At 46.1% G+C, this 24,707-nt stretch overlaps 1 protein-coding gene across 1 annotated transcript; it reads left to right on the top strand.

The window, feature by feature from the left end:
- The first annotated feature begins 1,156 nt into the window (after positions 1-1,156).
- On the top strand, positions 1,157-18,553 carry LOC8050388 (chymotrypsinogen A). Its single transcript, XM_029970324.3, has 5 exons — positions 1,157-1,636; positions 14,064-14,190; positions 14,650-14,791; positions 16,772-16,914; positions 18,262-18,553. The coding sequence occupies exons 1-5, from the start codon at positions 1,377-1,379 to the stop codon at positions 18,481-18,483; spliced, it is 894 nt and encodes a 297-aa protein (XP_029826184.2). The 5' UTR covers positions 1,157-1,376; the 3' UTR covers positions 18,484-18,553.
- Positions 18,554-24,707: the final 6,154 nt, after the last annotated feature.

The raw sequence follows: 24,707 nt of genomic DNA, 5'->3' as shown, positions 1-24,707 counted from the left end.
GCGAACACTCAGGGCCTGAATCGGCAAGAAAACAGGTGACAACCTCTTGTGGTTGTCACCTGTTTTCTTTGTTAATTGCAGATTTTTGTCTTATGCCCCTCTTGGAGTCTCCACGGAGAAAAAAAGTAAACCCCTCCAAAGTAAGAGTCAATAACATTTTAAGATTTCTTTGACATACTCAAACTCTAAAAAGCACGAAATATAAATAACTTGAAAACCGGCCTGCATTTTTGTCGTTTTTCTTTTTCTCCGAATTGCAAGCTTGTTTACACTGAATATACCGGGTATACACATGAAGTTTGTTAGATTTGTGCGGTGCAATACAAGAAAATAAAACTATGGACATCACAATAATACCAACACCAACATAAAAATCAACTCTTTCCTTCTTTACTTGTAAACGGAAAAGCTAAACAAACAACATACGTGTGCATTCTTTCTCACCAGACGTTTGCCCTTTTCATCGTACCTTTTCTACGGAGAGTGTGCTGTACATGTTCCTGCAAAACCTACAAGCGCTGGTGTTCCAATCATTTAACAAAGGTCCCATTTGACGAAGCGGCGTCCGGTAAAACTGCGTTCAATTATCCATCCCCTACTCTCCCTCAGTTTCTCGTCGCATTATGCCAGCAGGTGAAACGAGAGAGAACAAGGAATTTTATCGGCACGATATTTTAAGATTTCGCTGGTTTTGAACTGTTTCGAACCGAAGGAACTCCCGCTTAGTTACTAGGGAGTTTTAGTCGATCGTTCCGATAGCGATATACGATAACTTTACGATGCATGCGCAAAGACGTTGGCGGAGTATCGGGTATCGTTATCGGAGTTATCGGAATGATTTACTAAAACTCCCTACTGATTGGAAGTATGCAGTCATTAGAGAGTTTTAGCAGATCGTTTTTTTCGCCCCGATAGCGATACCTCCTCTCCCTTCCGGCGGCCTTGGGCATGCATCGTATCGTTATCGGGTGTCGTTATCGGGACGGAGAAACGATCTGCTAAAACTCTCTAATATTACAGTTCCGTTTTCTGCGGTAGAGTATTATCACTTACATTCAATGGTATCGTGGTTTCCGGCCGAGGTCCGCGGGAAAAATCTGGCAACCCGTCACGCGTCGCAAACAAAATGGGAAAAACCGCGGGTGAACAGCCCCTTTTCCTTTCTGTCGCTATCTTTCCGCGTACCTGTCGGTTTCGCCAACATCCGCAACCAGATGTTATCGAGACCTCGATGGCCAACATGTGTCCGCGTCTCCACGGAGTTCTCGCGCGAGCCATAAAAAGAGAGACCGGGACGATCTGCACACCCCTTGTTCCCATCGGAGCCGCGCGCGTCGAAGCAGACCTCAGCCGCAGTCTGCGCCTCTCTTGCCGTCATGCTCAGCGTCGCTCTTTGTCTCGTCGTCGGGGCCCTTATGGCGAAGAGTACGTCGGGGTCCCAAGAGGCCTGCGGTCGGCCCCCGATCCCTCCGACCCTGGACGACGGGGACCGGATCCTAGGGGGCAGCGAGGCCGTGCCCGGCAGCTGGCCCTGGCAGGTGGGCTTCCTCGACCACCCTTTCCTGGGAGGGGAGTTCTTCTGCTCCGGGGTGCTCATCGATGACCAGCACGTGGTCACGGCCTCCCACTGCGTCAGGTGAGGTGGACAGGCTGTCTTGCTGCGAGGTTGCTTACCATGATGGATTTCATCAGAGACTGGGGCAGAAGGAGGCAAAAACTTTGACGGTGGTGGAAAAAGAAGCAGGGACAATGTCTCCGACTTAACTAAATAGTTTATTTAATCACCCTCCTTATATACATAAATCTACATGGCAGAACATCCTGGTTTTGAAGGACATGCAAAAATCCCAGACCAAAAAAAAAAGAAAAAACTCATAAAAATAAAGAATAAATTAAAAGAAAAAAAAAACTACAAAGTACAAATAACTTTAAATTGAACAAAGACTTCTGGACTACTTTGATTATATATCTAGTGTTTGCAGTCCTAGAATACACAACTTTTAAATGTGACACACGAAGCTGCAAGGATGACCCCACACTTCGCACCCTGACCTCTACTAGACAGTCTGGACCACAACCAACTCCTCCTTATTAACAGAAGAAAAGCTTACAACGTGACGCAAGAAAAAAAAAAACACAATTAAGGTTGCAAATATTTTTTTAGCTACTACCAAGCTGCAAAGAAGTCTCACCAATTGATTCTTATTCATTTTATCCGGATTATTTCTCTCGGAAATCTCTCGATGCTATTTAACCCTCTGTGTACTGTTTCTGCTTCTGGCCATTGTGCATTACAATTATTACATTCGTGAACATGTTTAGCTATTTCCAAATTAGCGGAGTTTATCTCTTTAGGGTCAATTGAAAGGGGAACAGAGACTAAAGGCAAAAAATGCCTGACGAAGGTCCCTGTCCTCTTTGCAATTCGTACATACGGTACTCAGTATAAATACACTTAGCACAGCTGTATACATAGCGATTCAAAACAATGTTATGGCTTTGTATGGTATCATCAAGAGATGATCACAAGTAGTAATATAAATTATGAAATATACTTTTTCAGACGTTCAGATACAAAACCATCAATTTATACACGTATAAAAATGGCAATAAAACCGTTTCACTGCCCACCAAGAGTGTCCTGAGCTCTTTCTTAAATTTAGAATAAGAGTTTTTAAAATCCACGAAGGTTCCAATGGAATTTAATAATTTGGTCACTTGTTAATCTTTAGTTTGCTTTCCGTAATTTGTGCGAATCTGTGGAGGTCGTCTTAAGGAGTGCCGAAAGGTGTATCTATTCGCTACGTCACTTGTATGTGTATTATAAAGTTTCTCAGTTTGGATTAGCTGCATTAGCTTGAAATCATAAATTTGGATAGCCTTGAGTATACCGTGTTTTCTAAAAAGGAACTCAGTGTTAAGGTCTTGTATATTTACCGCGAAACTTTCAAAAGTTACGAAGGTGTGTCGGAACTTTCAAATATCCGCAAGATTTTCTTCTGTAATTTAAGAATCTTATTGTAGTTTGTGAGCATTGTTGTACCCCCATACTAAAATACACTACAATAACTTTGAGTAAAAAAGAGAGTTATATATATATACATGTCTTAACCATGTAGGGATCAGGTTTCTTATTTTATACATGCACCCAACTGCCTGAGAAAGCTCGGCAGTCAACTTATTTACATGTGTATTCCAGCTAAGCTACCGGTTAAACCGAACGCCTAAAATATTTTGTTCGGGAGCCTGCTCTATAATTGTGTTTTCGAAATATAACCTTATTGAAGTATCATCCTGTTAGTCTATTGTGATCCGTTAACCTGTAATTTATGCACCTCTAAGTTTATCCCACGTACTTCAATAGGCAATGCATAGAGTACGCCATTTTCGCCGGGGACCGTCTAATACGGAAATAGCTAATCATGTTGACGAATGTAGTAATTGTAATGTGGTCGGGGACAAACATAGTACGCGGTGTAGAGCGTTGAGTCTCCTCTCTGGAGACTTTCTGGGGCCATAGCTAGCATTTGGCGCCTTCATGCGATGGCGCGGTGCAGAAGAGCGCCTCTTGATCACATAGTTGACGCACAGGCGGTGGCGTACCAACTTGTTTTTGAGTGAGGGGCAAACCAACCCCCCCCCCCCCTTCCCCCCTTCCCCCCCAAGTGATACAAAGACATGCCCAATACATGCCCTTGGTATCCCTTGGGCGCCGCCGGCCAGTGTTTGCCCTCCCCAGTGGCGGCTGTTTCAAAAGGAGATGCCTTGCCCCCCCCCCCCCCCCCCTTTGAGAACTGGAGGGGGGGGCAAGGCCCCCTTGCCCCCCCCCCCCTTCCCCCCCCCCCCCCCCCCCCCCCCCCGGTTGATACGCCCATGCGCGCAGGAGCACTGATATACCAAAAAGTATACACTCGGGGCTGACGGTAACCGCTACAAACGAGACGAAAAATAGGAAAACGCTAGGAGCTGCCGTAAACACTACAACGAAGGAAGATCATGGGAGAAGAGCCTAAGCACCGACAGTACGGAGCCTAGTGATGTTTGACTAACGGGCTAACCTGCTGGCCGCCTGATTAGTACGCTACGAGCTGATGGGATCTATCAGACAGCGTTCAAAGCGCACCATCATGGCGTTCCTGATGTTTTTGTGTTCTTTCTTCGCTGAACTTATCATAAAAAAAGGTTGTTGCTTCGAGGTGTGTCGAAATCTGCTTTGGAATGGACTGTCCCTTCCTTAAACATATTTTGTTTTTTGTTTTTTTGCTCGTTTAAAATTTCTGGCGGAGATCACACGATTACATATTAACAGAAATATGGCAATTAAGGGATTCCAGCAATGACTTTGGACCATTTGGGTGTTCTCTGCATCGCGCCGATTACACCAGTGGCAGCAGAAAGCGAAATTCTGCACCCAACACGTTCGTCCTCACAACAGTCGTGCTCGTAAACCTTTCGTTTACAGAAGCGTACGCTACGTTTCGTGGTGGTCGGCTGATTGATCTGCCGCTACCGCGCAGGTGCGTTGCAACGGGAGACACAGAGATCCGCTTCAGAAGTCGCCCGTACTTTTCCAGAATGCGTGTTTGACCCCGCTTAAAAGCGCCCCGAAACGACGCGGTCTAATCACTTCACTGACCATGTCAAAGGAGAATTAATTGGCGCCACACGCAATCCGGAAAAATACGTTGCTGCTCTCGCACCGTCTTTTTGCATTATCCTTCCTGCAAAAAAGAAAAAAAAAAAAAAAAGGGGGGGGGGGTGCGTGAAACAGTGTAAGATATACAGAAGGATGATGCGAGAGTCCTTCAATACGCTACTGGTCACGAAGCCATACGAAGTTTTTTCCGTAACGGTTTGGGAGAGCTTGGTACGCGACCAGGCGAGGCGCTGGCGTCGAAAAGTGGGCCATATGAGCCGCTAATTTAGCCTGCACTGCTGGGGTGCGGTAACCGGGAAGTATGTCGTAATTTCGAACCATAACATGTCATCGCACTGACATCGTTTCTCGTTAATGTAAGCAACTTCGGCTCGGCACACTCAATTAACTGCTCAATCATAAATAAATATATATATATATATATATATATATATATATATATATATATATATATGTATATATATGTATATCAGGGTGTCGAACCGGAACCGAACCGAACCGAAAACCGGAACCGAACCGGTATTTTTTCCGGAACTGAACCCGAAGCCGAACCGTTATATTGTTATCGCGATGAACCCGAACCGGAACTGAACCGGAAAAAAATACCGGTTACCGGCTCATGTCAAAACGGTTCGACCACGCGCTGTTGACAATGAATGTGGTATCAATGCTATTTGTTTTTTAAGTGCCGTCAACTGACACACACCTCGCTTACATATTTTTCTTCTCCACTCAGTCTTAGGAATATAAACGCTGCATCCATGAATCTTGACAAACGCTGCATCCATGAATCTTGACATAGGAACCAGTATTGCGCTGGTCGCGGCTTGCACGGAAAAAAAAAAAAATTGAAAGGCTGTGCAAAAAAAAAAAAAATCGCGTCACGGGATTTCATTTCCCTACAATCTCGTAAATCCTAAATGCTGCTGTGTGCTCATTTCCTAACACGTTTCTAGAACGCGCGAGTTCTTGAAGCTTGCTTCCATCGGAATGAGAAAAGAAAAGGCTGTGGAGTTTGATAATAATGCATCCGGTTTCGTATAGGCACTTAGAAGCTAACATATTTGTGAGACAGCGAACTCTTCTATTTTAATATTTATCCTATTACGTCCTTCTGGCGTTGCGTTCGGTGAAGTGTTTTTCATATTTCGTATCTCGTTTAATGAAAACTTCTTTAAGGGTCTAATTTGAGTTACCGAAGGCTAGTTCAAACAAAGAAAACTGTATTTTCTCCCCACTGTTCCTTCAATTGCTTACACGCCGAGGTGGCGGGATAGTTAGCGAGTTCTAGTTGTAAGTGGGTTTGTAAGGAGGTCGCGGATTTTACAGCTACTGCGTCGGACCCAATTAGATGAAGTCCGAATGCGTAAACGTCGGTGAGGTAACCTTTGAGAGTACATAAAGAAACCATTCCTGGTAGAAATCTCTGAGCCTTACACTACGATGTATCCCGTTTTGTATGTGCTGATTTCAGATGTTTTATTTGTAATTTATTTTGATGTTGCAATTTGTCATTTATAATTTCCGAACCGGTTCGCGAACCGGTTCAGCGCCCCGATCCGGTTCGTGAACCGGTTCGCGGATCGAATTAATCGAACCGGAACTGAACCGGAACAAAATAAATTTACCTGAACCGTAACCGAACCCGTAGTTTTTTCGGTTCGACACACTGATATATATATATATATATATATATATATATATATATATATATATATATATATATATATATATATATATATATATATATATATATGGGTGTTTTCATCTCAAATCGGGCAGGCTAAAAGGGTCTAATTTTTAATTTTCACGAAAAAAATGTATGTTTTGGGGGCATTTCTCAAATAAAGGAGGGCGCAAACCGCATGTTCTCCCGATTTTTTGTTCTCGAGTTACGAGCCGTAGAAGCCGCAGTGGCAGAAACTAGTGTTTTTGCCTGCCGTCAAAGGTCGCGTGTTTGACACCCTCTGCTGGCGCTAGTGTTCTTTCTACACCCTTCTAACTTTTTCGCCTCATTTAATAGATACTATAAAGATACGTTGACGTATTCAAATATTTTTACAAAATTTGATTGTTTTCTAAAATACGTGTAAAACTCGTCACTCCGGTCGCTTTTCGGTCAACTTTGACAGGGCATTACTTTGTCTGTACTTAAGGTAAATTTTCTCTCTTTGGCTCTGCAGAAAGCCCAAAGCAAGCCCATTATAGATATAATGATATCATTATGATCTGTCGACTAGCCGCTCCGCTACCTTCACGTAAACGTTGTAAGAAATTACAAATGTTGAAAGTTTGAGGTCGATTTCCTCAAAAACCCCATTTTTGTACATTTTTATTTTTTAAATTATTTTAGACATTTTAGTCGACTACAAGAAAAAAACAATCTAGAAATGTAATATTTTGGTTGTATGTCCTCTATTTGAGCCGCAATCGTGTGAAATGTGTGAACATTTGTTATTTTTCACAACGTTTACGTGAAGGTAGCGGAGCGGCTACTCATCAGATCAAAATGATATTACTATATCTATACTAGGAATGCTTGGGGCTTTCTATAGAGCCCAAGAATTAAAATGTACCTTAAGTACAGACAAAGTAATGACCTGTCAAAGTTGACCAAACATCGACCTGAGTGACGAGTTTGACATTTTCTTTGGAAAACGATCAAACTATTAGAGATATTTGAACACGTGAAGGTATTTCCAGAGTACCTATTAAACGAGGAGGAAAAGTTAAAATGGTGTAAAAAAAAAAAAAAAAAGAACACTAGCGCCAGCAGAGGGTGTCAAACACGCGACATGCGACGGGAGACAAAAACACTAGTTTCTGCCACTGCGGCTTCTACGCTTCGTAACTCGAGAACAAAAAATCTGGGGAACATGCGGTTTGCGCTTTCATTCATTTGAGAAAAGCCCCTACAACATATATTTTTTTGGTGAAAATTAAAAACTGGACCTTTCAGCCTGCCCGATATGGGAGGTTTCATCTCAAATCGGGCAGACTAAAAAAGTCTTGATTTTTAATTTTCACGAAAAAAATATATGCTTTGGGGGCATTTCTCAAATGAAGGAGGGCGCAAACCGCATGTTCCCCAGATTTTTAGTTCTTCAGTTACGAAGCGTAGAAGCCGCAGTGGCAGAAACTAGCGTTTTTGCCTGCCGTCGGAGGTCGCGTGTTTGACACCCTCTGCTGACGCTATTGTTTTCTCTACACCCTTTTAACTTTTACCCCTCATATAATAGGTATTATAAAGATACCTTGATGTATTCATATAGTTTTAGGAATTTGATTATTTTCTAAAAAACATGTCAAACTCGTCACTCCGGTCGCTTTTCGGTCAAATTTGACAGGTCATTACTTTGTCTGTACTTAATAGCATCTTCGATCAACTCGCACCGGAATCGCCCTGAAACCAGCACAGTGCACAGCGCTCCTCGGTCGTGCAGCGCGATGTCGGTGCAACATCGAGGACAAACTGCGCCGCGCCGGTGTACCGCGGCGAGCTCCACCTTGCGTCACTTCGCGTTTTGTTCGTTTATTTTGCGTAGGGCAGCGCACGGTGCCCGTCTGCTGTCAATTTCTTCTATTTTTTTACTCGCGGATTTGACGGTCCCACAGAAATAAACATCGTGGACGTGATTGTCGATAGGGTCACGAAGCGGGTGACAATTCCACATGTATATTTTGGCCATCATTATTAGTTCAAGAAAACGAAACACCAGGTAGTAGCCGTACCTCGCTGTCATCGAAACGCCTCGCGCCGCTTTCCACGAAGTTCGTGCTTTTCGGGCGCTCCTTGCCACCGCAGCAATCGCCACTAATCGCGGCGATGGTGAGAAGCTCGTCGTCTCGCCGTCAGAAGACCCGAGGAAATCATCTAGCGCAGTGGCGAGGCGTGTTCGTTTTTGCAAGATCGCCATCTCGATAGATTGCGCGTCTGCTACTCCCGCCATCTTCTCGATTCCCGCTCCTGGCCGCAAGGCCTGATGGGACTGCCCCCCGGCACACCGCCGATTTTCTTGGTGCGCGTTGGGGCAACGAAAAGCCGCACCGGGAGGGTGCGCTTCGTTAATCGAGGACGTCCGGTGCGCACCGGTGCACTTGATCGAAGATGAAGGGGCGCAACCCAGTGCCCCGGTGCGCACCGGTGCGGATGATCGAGGATGCTATAAGGTAAATTTTCTCTCTTTGGCTCTGCAGAAAGCCCAAAGCAAGCCCATTATAGATATAATATTATCATTATGATCTGCCGAGTAGCCGCTCCGCTACCTTCACGCAAACGTTGTGAAAAATAACAAATGTTCACACATTTCACGCGATTGCGGCTCAAACAGAGGACATACAACCAAAATATTACATTTCTAGACTGTTTTTTCTTGTAGTCGACCAATACGTCTAAAAAATTTTAGAAAATAAAAATTTACAAAAATGGGGTTTTTGAGAAAATCGACCTCAAACTTTCAACATTTGTCATTTCTTACAACGTTTACGTGAAAGTAGCGTAGGGGCTAGTAGACAGATCATAATGATATCATTATATCTATAATGGGCTTGCTTTGGGCTTTCTGTAGAGCCAAAGAAAGAAAATTTACCTTAAGTACAGACAAAGTAATGACCTGTCAATATTGACCAAAAAGCGACCGGAGTGACGAGTTTGACATGTGTTTTAAAAAAACAGTCAAATTCCTAAAAATATTTGAATACATCAAGGTATCTTTATAATACTTATTAAATGAGGGGGGAAAGTTAAAAGGGTGTAGAGAAAACAATAGCGTCAACAGAGGGTGTCAAACACGCGACCTGTGACGGCAGGCAAAAACACTAGTTTCTGCCACTGCGGCTTCTACGGCTCGTACCTCGAGAACAAAAAATCGGGAAAACATGCGGTTTGCGCCCTCCTTCATTTGAAAAATGCCCCCAAAACATAATTTTTTTTTTTTTGGTGAAAATTAAAAATGAGACCCTTTTAGCCTGCCCGATTTGAGATGAAATCACCCGCACCATTCTCCAAGACAATCTTTTTTTTTTCCCTCAAAATGACTTTTTAATACATCCCTTACCGTAAAAATTCAGCGCAGTGCCTAGCGCCATCTAGTAAAGGCATTGCGAACCAGTACGCACCCTTTGAGGAATGCCGCCTGCTATCTTGGGCCGATCCAGGCGGCGTAAAAGGTGTGCGCGTTCGAGGAGGAGGGAAAAGGAATGCCTATGCTGTCGGAGTGCAGTGCATGCTAAGAGCTCATGTCGCCAATCAAATAACGCCGACTGTCCAACGTCACGGCTTTCATAGTCTTACTTTGCAGCACATCCTTCAAGGCTGGTAGACCGTGACAGTGCGTTTTTGAGCCTGTGTGGATGTATTTGCGCGTCTTTCAGCCTTTGACTGCTCTGAATCAAGTATAGGAAGCCCGTCTGCTATCTTGGGCCAAACGAGGGGGCGCTACAGTCGACGCGCGGGTGTAAAAAGCAAAACATAAAGATAAAAGGTGTGCACGTCAGAGGTGGAGGGAGTTGTCGCTACCTTTTTTTCGCTCGCAAAAGCATTGTTGCTTTTCTTTTTTTTTCGAAAACAACCGAAAAAAAATATTTGTAGCTTCTTTCATTATAAATAATAAGTAATGACTGGTGCTTGCATACAGTGATCAAATACAGGCATAACATAGTTTAGGTGTACGAGAAATTGTTTTTGAAAACTATACTTGTAATCGCGAATTCGGGGTGATCACTGAGAGTGGGCGGCCAAACGAAAATGCCGCCCCCGCCCCCCCCCTCCCCCCCCCCCCCCAAACCCCCCAAAAATTCCTTCAATAAAAGTCACGCTTGCAAGTACCGCCAGCAAATGTAGTGGAAATGCGCCGGACACGTGCCACGAGCGGGTGCTGCGCCGCCCTTCGCTTCGAAGGGCCGTTCATTCCATTGCTGCGCCGCCATTTTCTTCCAAGGACCGCTCGGGCGCATTTTGACGCTACTTGCAAGACAAACGGAAACAGGTCAAGGGGCTTTACCCCCTCCTGCTTGGATGGATGGATGAATGGATGAATCCGACTGAGCCCTTTGGATCGGGCGGTAGCTCACGCCACCTGCCTAGCTAGCTTCCTCCGAAAGAGTAGCGCCCCCAACGGCAGCCATCAACCCTCTACCAAACTTTGGCCAAAGTTTCATGTCCAGTGCGTCATTGAAGGACCCGTATATTGCCTTGGACTACGTTTATCTCTGCGATGTGAACGTCCGGTGATGTGCCGCTCAACGTTCTTGCAGAAGTAGAGAGGCATGCCACCTGACGTTTCCAAGAAACGCTGGGGCCGCCTTTATCCCCTGGCGCACGATCGATAAACTGCAGTGATAAGCTAACAAGGAACCCCCGTTGTCTGGTCCGATATGAAATGCAAAGCGCGGAGGCCCAGCGGCGATGGGAACGTAGACACCTGTCACCAAAATTTCCTGTAATCCAAGGGAAAAAAAAAAAAAATGAGGTGGAAAAATAAATTATATATATTAGATTTAAATTACAGAATAATTCACGACTTTTTATTGGTGTAACCCACGCCATACTACGCGGTAAGATAGAAAAAAAAAAAAAAAAAAAAACTTGGTGCTTAGGCTTGCATAAAACAAACAAACAAAAAACACGATTTGCACTGAGTTGAAATTCAGTGAGAACGTCAGCGGTGGGGATAAAACGCGAAAGTTTGAGCATATGACTTTAACTAAATCACTTTCCAAACTTAACATAGACAATAACGTTCTCGCATGGATAGTCTTTTTTTAACTCAACGGTCTCAATTTGTCACTGTGAATAACAATAACTCCTCTTTTGTCAAAGTTGCGTCAGGGGTTCCGCAAGGGACAGTCTTAGGGCCGTTGCTATTCTTAATTTATATTAACGACCTACCCACTAGTGTCTCTTCGTCCGTGTCTCTGTTCGCTGACGACTGTGTACTTTACCGTGAGATTCTCAATCATAATGACACCTGTATACTCCAATCAGACATTAATGCTATTTACCGTTGGTCTGACTCGTGGTCTATGAAGCTTAATACTAACAAATGCAAGGTCATGCGTGTGTCTCGCCGGTCTCAGGACTCTCCTAACTATTTCCTTAATAATGCTCATCTAGAACCGGTATCTTCGTACAAATATTTAGACGTACATATAGCTTCTAACCTTTCATGGAAAACACATATTCAGCATATTTCAGCTAACGCTAACCGCATGTTAGGTTACATCAAGCGAAATTTTTCATTAGCCCCTCTCTCACTGAAATTAACTCTTTACAAAGTTTTAATTCGTCCCAAGTTAGAATATGCAGCTTCCGTCTGGGATCCCGGACTAGTCACTCTCGTATCTACATTGGAAGCCGTTCAGAACAGATCCGCTCGTTTCATCCTCACAAACTATCACCGCACCGCTAGCGTCACCTCTATGAAGACAACTCTCTCATTACCACCTTTATCACTACGTCGTAAAATTTCTCGTCTTTCCCTATTCCATAAAATGTATCACCATAATTCTTTCCTGCGCGACAAATTAATTGCTCGGCCTGTCTATGTTTCCTCCCGTCTTGATCATCAACATAAGGTGGGCATTCCTAACTCTATCACAACCACGTTTTATTCATCTTTCGTTCCCCGTACATCCCAGGAGTGGAACCACCTTCCCCGGTCGATCGCCATTATCACGGACTCTGAGCTCTTTAAAAGTACAATAACTAATTACTTTATTACTGAGTGTGTCTAAATATGTATTATGTTATTTGCATTAACCTTCTTGTTGCTCTCCCCCTCTGTAATGCCTTCGGGCCCTGAGGGTATAATAAATGAAATGAAATGAAATGAAAAGATTAAAAAAAAAATATCTATAAGCCGACGGTCCAGCTAACCCTAATTTGCGTCAGATAGATATTTAAGATTGTGGGCACCAATAGCCATTTATTTCAATGGAAAAAAAAAACTTGTCAGTTTGAAAGGCGATATTATTTTCTTGCTGAGAAGTTTTTTTGTTGTTTTGACATGATTGTTACACAATTGACATAATTGTTACACGCACAGTTTCAATTTGATGAATGTTAGGCTTAGGTGGGCATCGGCTCATAGATAATTTTTGCTTTCTCTTTGTGTCTTTTTTTATTCAGGTAATGTCATGTGCTCGAACTTCCGCATTTTATCACCACCGCCAGCGTCACATTCACACGGCTTCACGAGTTTATTTCTATAGGCCAAAAGAACCCGGTTTCATTTTCTCGATCTCACCCTGCAGAACAAAAACTGCTTACTGCAATAATACTTAAAAGAAAACAAGCGAGCTGGTGATGATTCATGGTAATGAATCATGGTGCTGAGTCTCGGGTTTTATTACCGTGAAAAACTGCTTAATTTTTTTAGTTAGCTGAAAGGCTTTATGTGATTTTTGTTTCTCATTTTCATGTTTTTGCAATAAGACATTACTTTTCTATAGATTACGTATCTCTCACGTTCTGACTTCCTTGCAATATGACGTTACGTAGCTGACAACCGAAGTGGAAGGTCTCGGTGTTCCGATTGGCTCATAAGGCGCAGTGCTCTTGGCGCCATGTTCAGCCGGATGTACATCTTTCTCGCTTGATGATTCTTTGATTTCGGTGCGAAACAAAAGCACACTAAAAGTATCAAACGATATGCGAACAGTAAATACAAACTATTTTCGAAATTATTTTTGCGGGCAAGGTTCGATTTTAATCATCACAGTAAAACTTGTCGGATGTAAATCACGATTTAAATTAAGATTTAAATCATCCGGATTTTTATTCTCCACCCTGCTGTAGTCTCTTAGATGAAGGTAGAGAGCCCATGTTTCAGGGAGATTCCAAACGCTCAGTTAGAGTCACGTGATTTAAGGGCCTCGTTTGCACGTGCGAGCTGCGAGGAGGTTACGAAGGCGATGGTCGTCTGCAAGCGCCTCCGCCTAGATGGATGGATGGATGGTAATGGCTATACCGTAAAATAGTTTGTTGTTGGGCGATTTGATGAACGTTTGGATACATGGTTTTGCGCAAAAAAGACGGACACAAGAGAGAAAAACAAACACGAGCGCAACTTACAACTGTATTGAGGAAACATTTAGAAAACATAGAGATATATCGTTAACTTCAATGCGTCCACGCATGCGTCGTGTCACTATCACACGCTCGTCACAGAAACTTATCAAGGAAGCGTTTTTCAGCATTATACAAACTTATCGAGGTATCGCTCACACATAGGTCGCCTTTCTTTTTGATAAAGAAGGCTTCCAACAGCTCACGTGCTTTTTGTCCCTTACTTCCGCCCTGCGCGTTTTGCAAATGTCTATTGTGCTCTGGTCGTTTTTTGTACATGCGAAGTCCCACGTGGCAACGTGGAGGATGACGTTGATCGAAGGCAATGTCTGACGGCAGGTACCTGGAGAGCAAGGCGCTGTTCAACGTGCACCTGGGCTCCCACCAGAGGGAGAGCAGAGACAAGACCGAGGTGGTCGCCAAGGTGGCGCACATCTGCGAGCACAGGCTCTCGTACAGGACATACGTGAGTAACTGCAGCCCAGCAAGGAAGATCAAAGGAGGGGGCCAGTGGTCCGCGGCCCGCCTGACCGTTACAACATAAAGGACAGGGTTAAAATGAAAGGTTTATTGCACCGCAAAGGCGACTTTTTTCTATAAAGGTTACATACAATAGTCTTTCTTTTAGGAAGAAAAAAATAGTTGCGGTGAAGTGGCAATTATTAGGTCAACAAAATAGGTCTGCGCAGTTCTTCGCCCACGACGTGCCATCCGTCCATGGCGTCAGATCTTTCTGCACACTCTCCCCTCCCGCATTGCGTTCAACTAAATTTACATGCTGAAAGACGTTTGGTTTCATAACTACGTCAGAGCCGTAAAAGTGGTTTGCGGATCACACTGCTCTCCGACGTTTCGCGGCTAACGCTTTTGCGCTGACGTTGTTACCTTTGGCTTGCTGCATGGTTCTTTACTTCCGTTTCCCTAGAATGACATCGCCATTCTGCGGCTCAAAAAGAAGGTGATCTTCAACGACTTCATTCAGCCGGTGTGCCTTCCGGAACCTTCCCTCGATGATGACTTGCCTGCAAACACCACCGTGTACGCCACCGGCTGGGGCAAAACCACGTGTGAGTCTTTCCTGTTCAGTGAAACACTCATTGTACAGTGCACACCAAACCTTCGGCTCTGACCAAACCTATACAGAATACCCGAACTGTGCGTTTTTTTCATGGTATCGCAATCGTGCAGGACGCTGGAAAACGGCTCGTTGACGATCACTTCGGGATAGTTTGTTGAATATGTCATAAGACCGTTGCGTGACTGCCGCCAGGATAACGCCGAAAACATGCAAACGCAGAAGATACGTATTATAAGTTTGATGAGCACTGTAAAAGCCGGGGTCATATTGCTCACGCATCATGCAAAAAACAGTTACGCGTCATTCCGATATCTGTGGTTCGAGTGCCGCGTGCCAAGTTTTCTCCTTGAACTCGTTGTCATGCGGCATTGGAAGCACGGATCTCGCGGTGACTCGTATTCGAATCTGTATGCAGACTGTTCTTTGTATGATGTGTAAGCAGTGTGACCCCGGCTTAAGTGACGCATGGCACTTCAGACAAAAACGTATTGTCGAATCTCTGGTTCCAAATTTGGTTGTATACTACCTTAATTGGTATACACAGTTCCAGCGCTTATCAGTCTGGCAAAAAAAAATGTTTAGTCAGTGGGCTGTGGACGCACGCACGGCGTCCGATATTTCGCAGAAGAGAGATACTGCGCATGCGCAGAACGTGTTCCGCTGCAGCCCAGCAGGGGCCCCAGACTTGTCAAGCACAAAATTGGGACCGAAGTTTTCAGAGCGCGCCGATGGGACTCTCGCGACGGTGACGTCGCACTTTTGTCGCCGAAGTCAGAGCGCTCCGCGAACTTTCGGCTCTAACGTTGTGCTTGACGATTCTGGAGCCCCAGTAGACAAAAAAGGCGACCATCGAAAACGTGGCTTATTTGGCGCATCGGAACACACGGACGTTCACGCTGAAAGGGCACCGTAAAGAAGGCGCGGGGAACGCACGATGACGAGATAGCCGAGTCACGCCGTCTCATTGGCTGATGTCAGCGGGAAACGAAAGTACGTGGGGGCATCTGGAGGGTCTACAAACGCACGAGGTGCGCAAAGAGCAGGCGAACTTCCAAGTCGTCTTAGACGCTTTCTTGCAGTTGCTGAACCACGGTCTCGGTCCTCCCAAAGTTCGTCACTAGTATTGTAGCGCCAGCTTTCTCTCACGCTGCTGCTGCTCTCTTAACTGAATAGTTGCGAAGACGCGTCGCAAGGTGCAATCGAGGCGGCGCTTCAATCAGCTGGTGACGAACGGTGTTAGAAGTGGGGGTTCGTGCCTCGTTAGCCAGCTGCGTTGATGTGATCCTTGTACGATCTACCGCAAGTATTAGGGTTACTTATACCGACTGGCTTTCTGTACTAACTTAGTGCCTATTTCTTTAACTTTTATCGCATAGTTTCAAACCTTAGTTTGAAACTAGTTTCAAACTAGTTTCAAACTTAGTTTCAAACTTAGTTTCAAACTAAGGACAAAAACAAAGTAGTCACATATGTGGCTACTTTGTTTTTGTCCTTAGTTTGAAACTTTTCTTTCTTTTAAATACGTATTTCTAAACATCAAATATTGATGATCATGTCAAGATATCGTTTACAGTCGTTTGCAGCCGTAGAAACTTATTTCGGAAAGTCAGTGGCCCTTTACGATTTCGTCGTCTTGAGTTTGTTCGTAACCTCATTGCGGGCCATAAATATACTTGCTCCGACACTTTTGACGATCAACCTTTAACCATTGCTTGCTTTGATGCGCTCATCGCAATCGTCGACATTTACTGATGATCCGAACAAAACTCGCACCGTCGAGGCTTGTAGAGAAAGACTCGAAGAGGAGAGCCTTCTCGAAGCTTCAACGCTGCAGTCGACGTTTCGCAAGGAGACTTAGCGAAACGCCTTTTAGCGAAACTGTGGCTGCCAACAGGTGCATTTCCGTCCTGCGTCAAGATAGGTTAGGACAAGAAGTCGCGCAAAAACCAGCTCTCTCCGATCGCTGCAGCCGACATGGAAGGACCTCTGTCTGACGTGCTCAAGCAGCTTCAGACAGAGACCATGGACCACGACGAGTGTCAAGGCTACCTCAAGCTCAAGTTGTTGGACTCTATGCTTTGCACCAGGCACAGCTATGGCTCCACCTGTCACGTGAGTGGTCCCGCATCTGGGCAATCCACAGGTCAGATAAAAGGAGAGGGACACACAAAGCGGGCCGCGAAGTAGAATGCCTAAAGTTACGGACTCGCCGAAACAGTGTTTTAGAACGCCCCAACGCCCGAGCTCTTTGGGGGACCCGAACCTTTGAGACCCCCCTATTCTGAAAGTCTATTTTATCTTTTTGGGGTTAACTTGTTTTCCACACATATACACATTGCCACAAACAGCTCCAACTTGTGCATTTACACCCCTTTCGTCTGATTCACATCTCGGCCGCCAGGCCGGTCGAGATTCCGCTGCACACTTGGATAGGCGGTAGCTCCTCGCTCTTACCCTTCTCGTCTTGTCCGCCGGGTGGCGTGGCCTCTTTTGGAGTTGCAAATAGTGCATTCTATCTGTCAAGGACATTTAATGATTTGCGTTCGCACGCGTGCTAATTCTATGTGGTTGTAATTAGGCGTTCACGCTTTTTATTTTCTTGCCACTTTTATTTTATTTTTCTCAAACATTTTCTTCTCTGCTCATCACTGCGCATGGCTGCGATAGCCTCACCAGGCGGCGTTAGCTTGCAGTGTACTCCATCAACCTAGACTGAAATTAATAATATTATTATTATTAAGGCGGAAGCCTTATGTGTATCATCGTTCAGTCGGCCTTTAAAGTCCTTGAGCGAAAACACGTCGGTGACACGAAAGGTACCAAAACGTTTACGTGACCACTCAGGCGGCCGCTCAATCGTATGCTCAAGGACGACGCCCTCCTTGGCGTCGTCCTAGAAGCCGTCCTCTAGGCGTCCTTGAGGTCATCCTTGAGGTTGTCCCAGAAGTCGTCCTTTAGGCGTCGTTCTCGACGTCGTCGACGTCGTCCTCTAGGTGTCGTTCTCGACATCGTCCGTAAGGTCGTCCTTGAGGTTCTCCTCGGCGTCGGCCTAGACGCCGTCCTAGAGGCTGTCCTGGACGCCGTGCTTGGCAATGATCTCTAGGACGTCCTCCTCGACGTCATCCTATACGTCGTCCTAAACTTTAATACGCGTAGAAACATAAGACGAAAGCATTTCACCCGCGGGACTATAATGCTTTCGCCTTCTTACACCGAAGGAGTCTGAAGTGTTTTCCTGTAATTTTCATTATTCCATAGTAACGTAGGCCCCGTGTCTACTGTGTGTCGCGTGTTCCTCTTTGTTTCATTCGTCAGACGCCACATCAAGATTAGCTCCCGTCTGTGAGGGAGTCTGTTTGGCCATGCAGGGTTGACTGTTGGTACTAAAAACGCTAGCTTGATGGCGCAAGCCGCCGTCCGGTATCGCGGGTTGAGCAGAGTGTGCGTCCATCCGTGCAGGGGGACAGCGGCGGACCCCTGGTCAGGCAGACCGCGGACGGCGCCTGGGTGCTGGAGGGCGTGCTCGCCGGGGGTCCCCCGGTCTGCGGCGTCACGTCGACGCCCATGCGGTTCACCAAGGTGTCCCGCTTCGTGCGCTGGATCCAGGACTACCGCTCACGCAAGACTCGCGCCGCCCTCGAGAACTTCTGCAAGCCCAGAGCGGCCGAGTCCGGCGATTGAAGACAGGGGACGTAATCTTGTGTTCGTCGGAAGAATAAAGAAACGTGATTTGAAGGGTTTTGCTTGAAAATAGCGTTAACGTTTGATTTGGGTTTACCAAGAAGAGTAGTTCTCCAAATAGGCTTGTTTCTCGATGCTCAACTGACGCCAATTTAACTCGAGACATTTATTAAAAAAAAAAAAAAAAAAAAACAGTGGTCAAATGTATATCGATGCTTATTCTCGTGTTCTCTTAAAAGCTCCCGGGAGCCCAGTACACAAGGGGGAGGGCTACATGGATTGGTCATACGATGAATACACAACACTTCGAGTGAGTACATCAACATCTAGAAAAATTTCACACAATGACACTGAAACAAAAATAACTAAGCAATGCGAATTGCTACCAGAGTCTCTCCCTCTTGCTAGTTATGTTATGTGCAGCGACTGTCCTGACTTAGGTTCTGGCACCCTGTATAGCGTTAGAACGAGAAAAACAAACACTGGTCCCTAGTACGTCAAACATACGGCAACCTTTTGCTTTTTTACTTTTGAGCGTAGCCAGTTGCCCACGTGTTCGTCGGCGGGTAAAAATCGGTGTTTGTCGTGCTAGTGAGACTAGGCCGGGGTGTAGGATATACCGGGTGTTTCACGAAACGTGGACAAATTCGATATTGCAAAAACTACGCGTAGCAAAAAAAAAAAAAATGCTTGTGTTGTTTTGGTCCTTGACCAGGGGCTCATTTAGGAAAATCATTAAAATTTAGGATAATTAAGTTGTTAATTGTTGTTGCGTAATTAACTTTTTGATATTGTATTAGGGCATGGTTTCAATTAGAAAATTGCTCAGTATCATCGAAAAACACTAAATCAACAAATTGCAGAACGAAAGAAGGCACGCACCGCATTTTATGGCTTCCTGAAAAACCGCACAAATTCGACGGGATTTTAAGTTTCGGTTGGCAATCGGAGCGCTTCTCGGCCTCGACGGCACCGCGCCCCGTGGAGGAATAGTGCAACCTGCCTCTGCTGCGTTGCGCGAGGACAGCGCAGCAGAGTTTGGTTGCACTATTTCTCCACGGGGCGCAGTGCCGTCGGGGCCGAGAAGCGCTCCGATTGGAAACCGAAACTTAAGATCCCGTAGAATTTGTGCGGTTTTTCAGAAAGCCGCAAGATGCTTTGCGTCCCTTCTATCGTTCTGCAATCTGTTGATTTGGTGTTTTCTTGATGATGCTGAGCAATTTTCTAATTGAAACCATGCCCTTAAGCACAAAATTAAAAAGTTAATTATGCAAAACTAATTAAAAATCTAATTATCCCGGAGTTTAACAATTTTCCTAAATAGACCCCTGGTCCAGGACCAAAACGACACAAGCCTTTTTTCGTTGCGACGAGTAGTTTTCGCATTATCGAATTTGTCCACTTTTTGTGAAAAGTGTGCCATAGCCTCCTCTGTACTCACAAAGCCTGGCAGTTCTGCAACGGAGCGATAGAGTGCCGGGTCGCAGATTTGATGCGCGAGGATCTGGTAACACAGAGCATTTCTCGGAGAATTTAAAGCCCCTCTATCCTGGGAAAAGTGGCGCCATTTATTGTTGTGGAAATGCTCGAGAGACTTGCCGCGCGCCACTTCTGGGAAGAACATGGCGTCTGAAATCTAGCTTAGTGCTACGCTGTGCCACCATGATGTTCCCAAGGGCTGCACGTGCCTCGTGCATTGACGCATTTCGCGCTACTTTTGAAACATGAAGGGGCATTAAGGGAACCTGCACGTCAGCGCACAGTTTTGCAGCGGCGAGGACCCGAAACCTGGTTTTCAAACCCGATGAGAAGAGAAGCGGTCGTGCGAAGAGCACGAGCGGACATTCCATCGATCGGGAAAACTGTGTTTCGGCGTCTCGCCGCAGCGGGGCGCCGGTCACGTGGCTTTCCTCTCATCTGTTGCCTGCCGCTCCACCTTTTCCATTTCGGCGGCCGCTTCTCGTGGCGATCTGCCAGGCTGTGTCTTTATTCAGAATACCTCGCACCGCCTTACAAAGGCATTATTGCGAGGGAGGGGTACACATACATTTGAGAAAAAGTACAAAAGTACAAAAAGCGCAAGGCCGAACATGAGATAATAATATCAATTATTTTTAGGTTTATGAAGCATCACTTAACACATGGTTAAAGAAAGAAGTGGCAGAAGTTGTAGAGATTGTCACTATAAAGGCTATGCTCGTGCCCATGGCACCGTGGCGCGCACTGGTCCTCTGACCTTGAGGGACGTTGGCTTGAACACCGCGCCAGAGATCTCTCCGATTCAACGCACTCATAAAACTGCTATTTCCAACGTTGAGGCTGCAAAACTAAATGACGAAGCAGTGTCTAAGCAACACGCATAAGGCGAGTGCTAAATAGTTCCAAGGTGTCCCCGAAAAAAAAAAAGTACGTTTGTTTTTTTTCCGCAAAAAAAAAAAACAAAAAAAAAACGCACTGTCGTACGCTCATTATCCGCCCAAAGGTGGCGGCAGATGTCCGAACCAGACGCCAAAGTTTTAGCCCGAACCGACATCTTCTTCAAATGTTAGGAGCGATTTTTTGTAAATTTTAATGGGAAAACGGGGGCCATTTTTACCCGTTTTCGGTTTCTGGCGCCATAGATTCGCCGTCGACCGCCATTTTCCCAATTAAGTTTTCAGAAAATCACTTATAACTTTTGAATAGGGTATCGGATCGGACTGAAAGTTTGGCATCTGGTTGTGACCTCTAGCACTGCCTTTAAGCGGATAAGAAGCGCTCGGCGATGCGTAGTTTATTTTTGCGGTGGAAAAAAACAATAAAAAAAAACGTAATTTTATTTTATTTTTTGGGGGGACACTCTGTACATAACGCGGGACATTCCGAAACTGACCTTAAAAGCAAGCATGTTCCCCTTAGAGAAGCACGGGAAACCAGACAGGCTGACATGAGCCGTGTGTCGAGGAGCCATCTGGTTGTGCCGGCTTGCAACCAAGGCGAGGAGAGGACTTGATCTGCAGTACCTGCGACACGAGGTCTGCGGAGTTGTCCGCACGCGCTAGCGCTAAAACGGACTTTTTGTAAAATCACGCGCTCTCGCGCCAGTATACCCTTCAAACCGTCGCACACAACCCTCGGGACGCGTGATTGACGCTTCGTAAGCTTAAATAACCTGACCTTCCAAGGCATGCTGCTTAGGAACTGCAGGCCATGGCCGGTCCCCACATCTTATTCCGCATCCAATGAGACTGCGCTATCAACCACCGAAGAACGAATCACCAAGCGCGAGCATAATAAACCACGCCCTGCGTTTCTTCACCTGTCGGGGACAATAAAAAAAAACCTGCATCGATGCCGCGCGTAATATCTAGAAAATCGATATCACATGTCGTGCGGCAGCGTAGCGTTGAAGTAAAGCAACCGGAATAATAAAAAAAAACATCTAACGAAAAGAATCAGTTACGGCCACGTCTTCGTACAGAAACGCACTGTTTACAAAGGAGCCGGCGTTTTCGCACACCGGGCACTGCGCGTGCACAAAAACCAGATTCGCACGGGCTTCTGCGCATGCGCAGTGCCGACAGCAGCGACACCTCAGTGGCGTGACGTCACAGAGTTGAGTCGGTGTATACGGCAAGCAAATTCGTCCGCTTCTTGCGCAGATGGTATGGTGACGTCACAGCGCCGAGCTCTAATGGGAGGGATATAGTGGGTACACAAAAGGTGTAACGGGATTGGACGACATATCTGGGTAGAGACGAAGGTGCAAGACGTTGCGCGAGTCGTAGCAGTGAGTAAAGACATGAAGACACACTCAGAGACATGAAGATGAACACGAGGTCTTGGACCGCTCCGCACTGGCAGCTTCGTGAAATTGCGGACGTGGTGACTTGCCCTCCTCGCCACTCTTTTTTCGCAAAATGCACACACCGCCACGGCCGCCACCTCATAAACAGGCCAGGATCGCGTGTTCACTTTCATATAGATCGCGACTGTACGTTGCCTTGTCGACTGACGGCTACCAGACGAGCTACAACGAACGAAAAACTCGGCATGGGAGGAGTATAATTATAATGCAATTAAATGTAAAGGTGCAAGCGAGCTGGACAAGAATGACGAAAATAATCCCTGGAGAAGGGGAACAAGAAGGACAAGGGACAAACATAAATCTCCAAACACACCTAGGTGACCGGTGAGCGACCGAAAAAATCCGCCAGGTTCGGGTATCAAACCCGGGACCTCTCCATTACAGGTGGAGCGCTCTACCAACTCCATTACAGGTGGAGCGCTCCACCGGTCACCTAGCTTTGTTTGGAGATTTATGTTTGTTCTTTGTCCCTCTTGTTCCCCTTCTCCAGGGATTATTTTCGTCATTCTTGTCCAGCTCGCTTGCACCTTTGCATTTAATTGCATTATAATTATAACCTTAAAATTGCAAGCTTCACCCTTGTTGGTGTTAGACTGGTGGCGGCTGATAAAACCCGTTTGCTCTACTGACGTCTAACCCCTAGTCAGCTCAGTTGGTAGAGCGCTCCACCTGTAATGGAGAGGTCCCGGGCTCGATACCCGGACCAGGCGGATTTTTTCGGTCGCTCACCGGTCACCTAGCTGTGTTTGGAGATTTATGTTTGTCCTTTGTCCCTTTTGTTCCCCTTCTCCAGGGATTATTTTCGTCATGGGATTAGCTTCGGTTGTCCCGCCTCCAGCGCGAGCTACTCGGACAACGGAGTCTCGTGTACCAAAGCACGGTGCGCAACATTGAGCCCGTGCTGGAGGTCCGGCATTCGAAAGAGACGTCCTGCCCTTTTCATTCTGTCAGTGTTATAGCCGCCAAAGGAGTCCGCTGGGGCGGAGCTTCGTCGCAGACCTTCTCATCTTTTCGTTCCCTCTCATATGCGCAAAGACACGAGGTGCGATCTAAAAGTTCCGATTCTCATTTTGTAGAGAGAGCAGCACGGTGATCCGATCGCAGCAGTCGAAGGCAGGCGTTTCTCATTATGCAAAAGGACCTCGTTCTGTGAACATTCGGATCTGCCCTACGCGAGTTCTTGTCTGCAAACCAGAGCGACTGCGAACATCAATTCTACGTCAAAGTCGGCAAATCTAAAACGGAGGCGTTTTAAATAGCTTATGTCCAAATGCGGTGAATTGTGACAAGTATTTTGAGTGGCACTCGCGTTTCAAGAAGGGCAGACCACTGAAAGACAAGCAGGTAGTGGAACGTCACCGTAAAGCCCCTCGATGTGTTTGCGTTTGTCTCACAAGTCGTCAAATGCGCCAGTGTACGAGGCTCGTGTCTCGAGCGGCCCTTGGAAGCTAATGGCGGCGGAGCACCCGCTCGTGGCACGCGTCTTGCGCGTTTGCACAGCAACAGTTGACAGTAATTGTAAGCGTGAAGCTTATCGACGGACTTTAGGTCACCCTGCACGTCTCCGTCTTCTTTATTCTGCCATTTCGGAAGCGCCAGTTTCAGATTCGCTCGATGGACTTTTGAAGAGGGTGTATTACACCCTTTTCAAAAGTCCATCGAGCAACATTGGCAGTTGCCATTGCTTGGACACGATGCGCGTGATTGAACCCGAGTCCTCACCGAACGCTGACGTCAGGCGTCGTGTCCAGTACGAGCCGAGCCGAGTTCACGCCGAAGGCTGAAGCAGCCCTCATGTTTAATACGAGCCGAGCCGAGTTCACGCCGAAGGCTGTCGTAGCCCTCGCGTCCATTGCGCTCAGGCATTGTGAGCAACCAATGGCGGACGGGCGTTGGCGCGGAATTCTGAAAAGGGTCTAGCTCTGGTTTGTGGTCTGTGATGAAATCGCCTTTGTGTCCTTGCGCGTGCTTACAAGAACTCGTGTAGCGCAGCTCCGTTCCCAGAACGACGCCCTTTGGCACGATGAGACCCGAAGGTCCGTGCCTTCGACTGCTGCGCGCGCATCACTGTGCTGCCTCCTCTTTTTACGCTACAAAGTCGATCTGGGAACTTTTTGATCGCGCCTCGTTCTCTTCACTGTTTCGAGCCTCCCGTCGCAAGTGCGAAGGAACATGTTGCAGTTGACTTGCTCGCCGTATACTGTGGCCTAGAGGCGCCTATAAATGAGCTTATCTTTGTAGCAGCGTTGTTAGAATGACGGCGTGCCAGCCGAAGCTTGGGCTCGTAACCCGGCCCGCTAGATGGACTTTCATGCACAGATACAAGGAGCGACCAGGGGAATGCGATTGCAGTTACACATTTATTCTCCGTCGTCGA

This window comes from Ixodes scapularis, unplaced genomic scaffold (assembly GCF_016920785.2).
Source record: "Ixodes scapularis isolate PalLabHiFi unplaced genomic scaffold, ASM1692078v2 PGA_scaffold1__304_contigs__length_218370807, whole genome shotgun sequence".
Taxonomy (NCBI): Eukaryota; Metazoa; Arthropoda; class Arachnida; order Ixodida; family Ixodidae; genus Ixodes; species Ixodes scapularis.
This window is presented reverse-complemented; position numbering and strand designations above follow the sequence as displayed.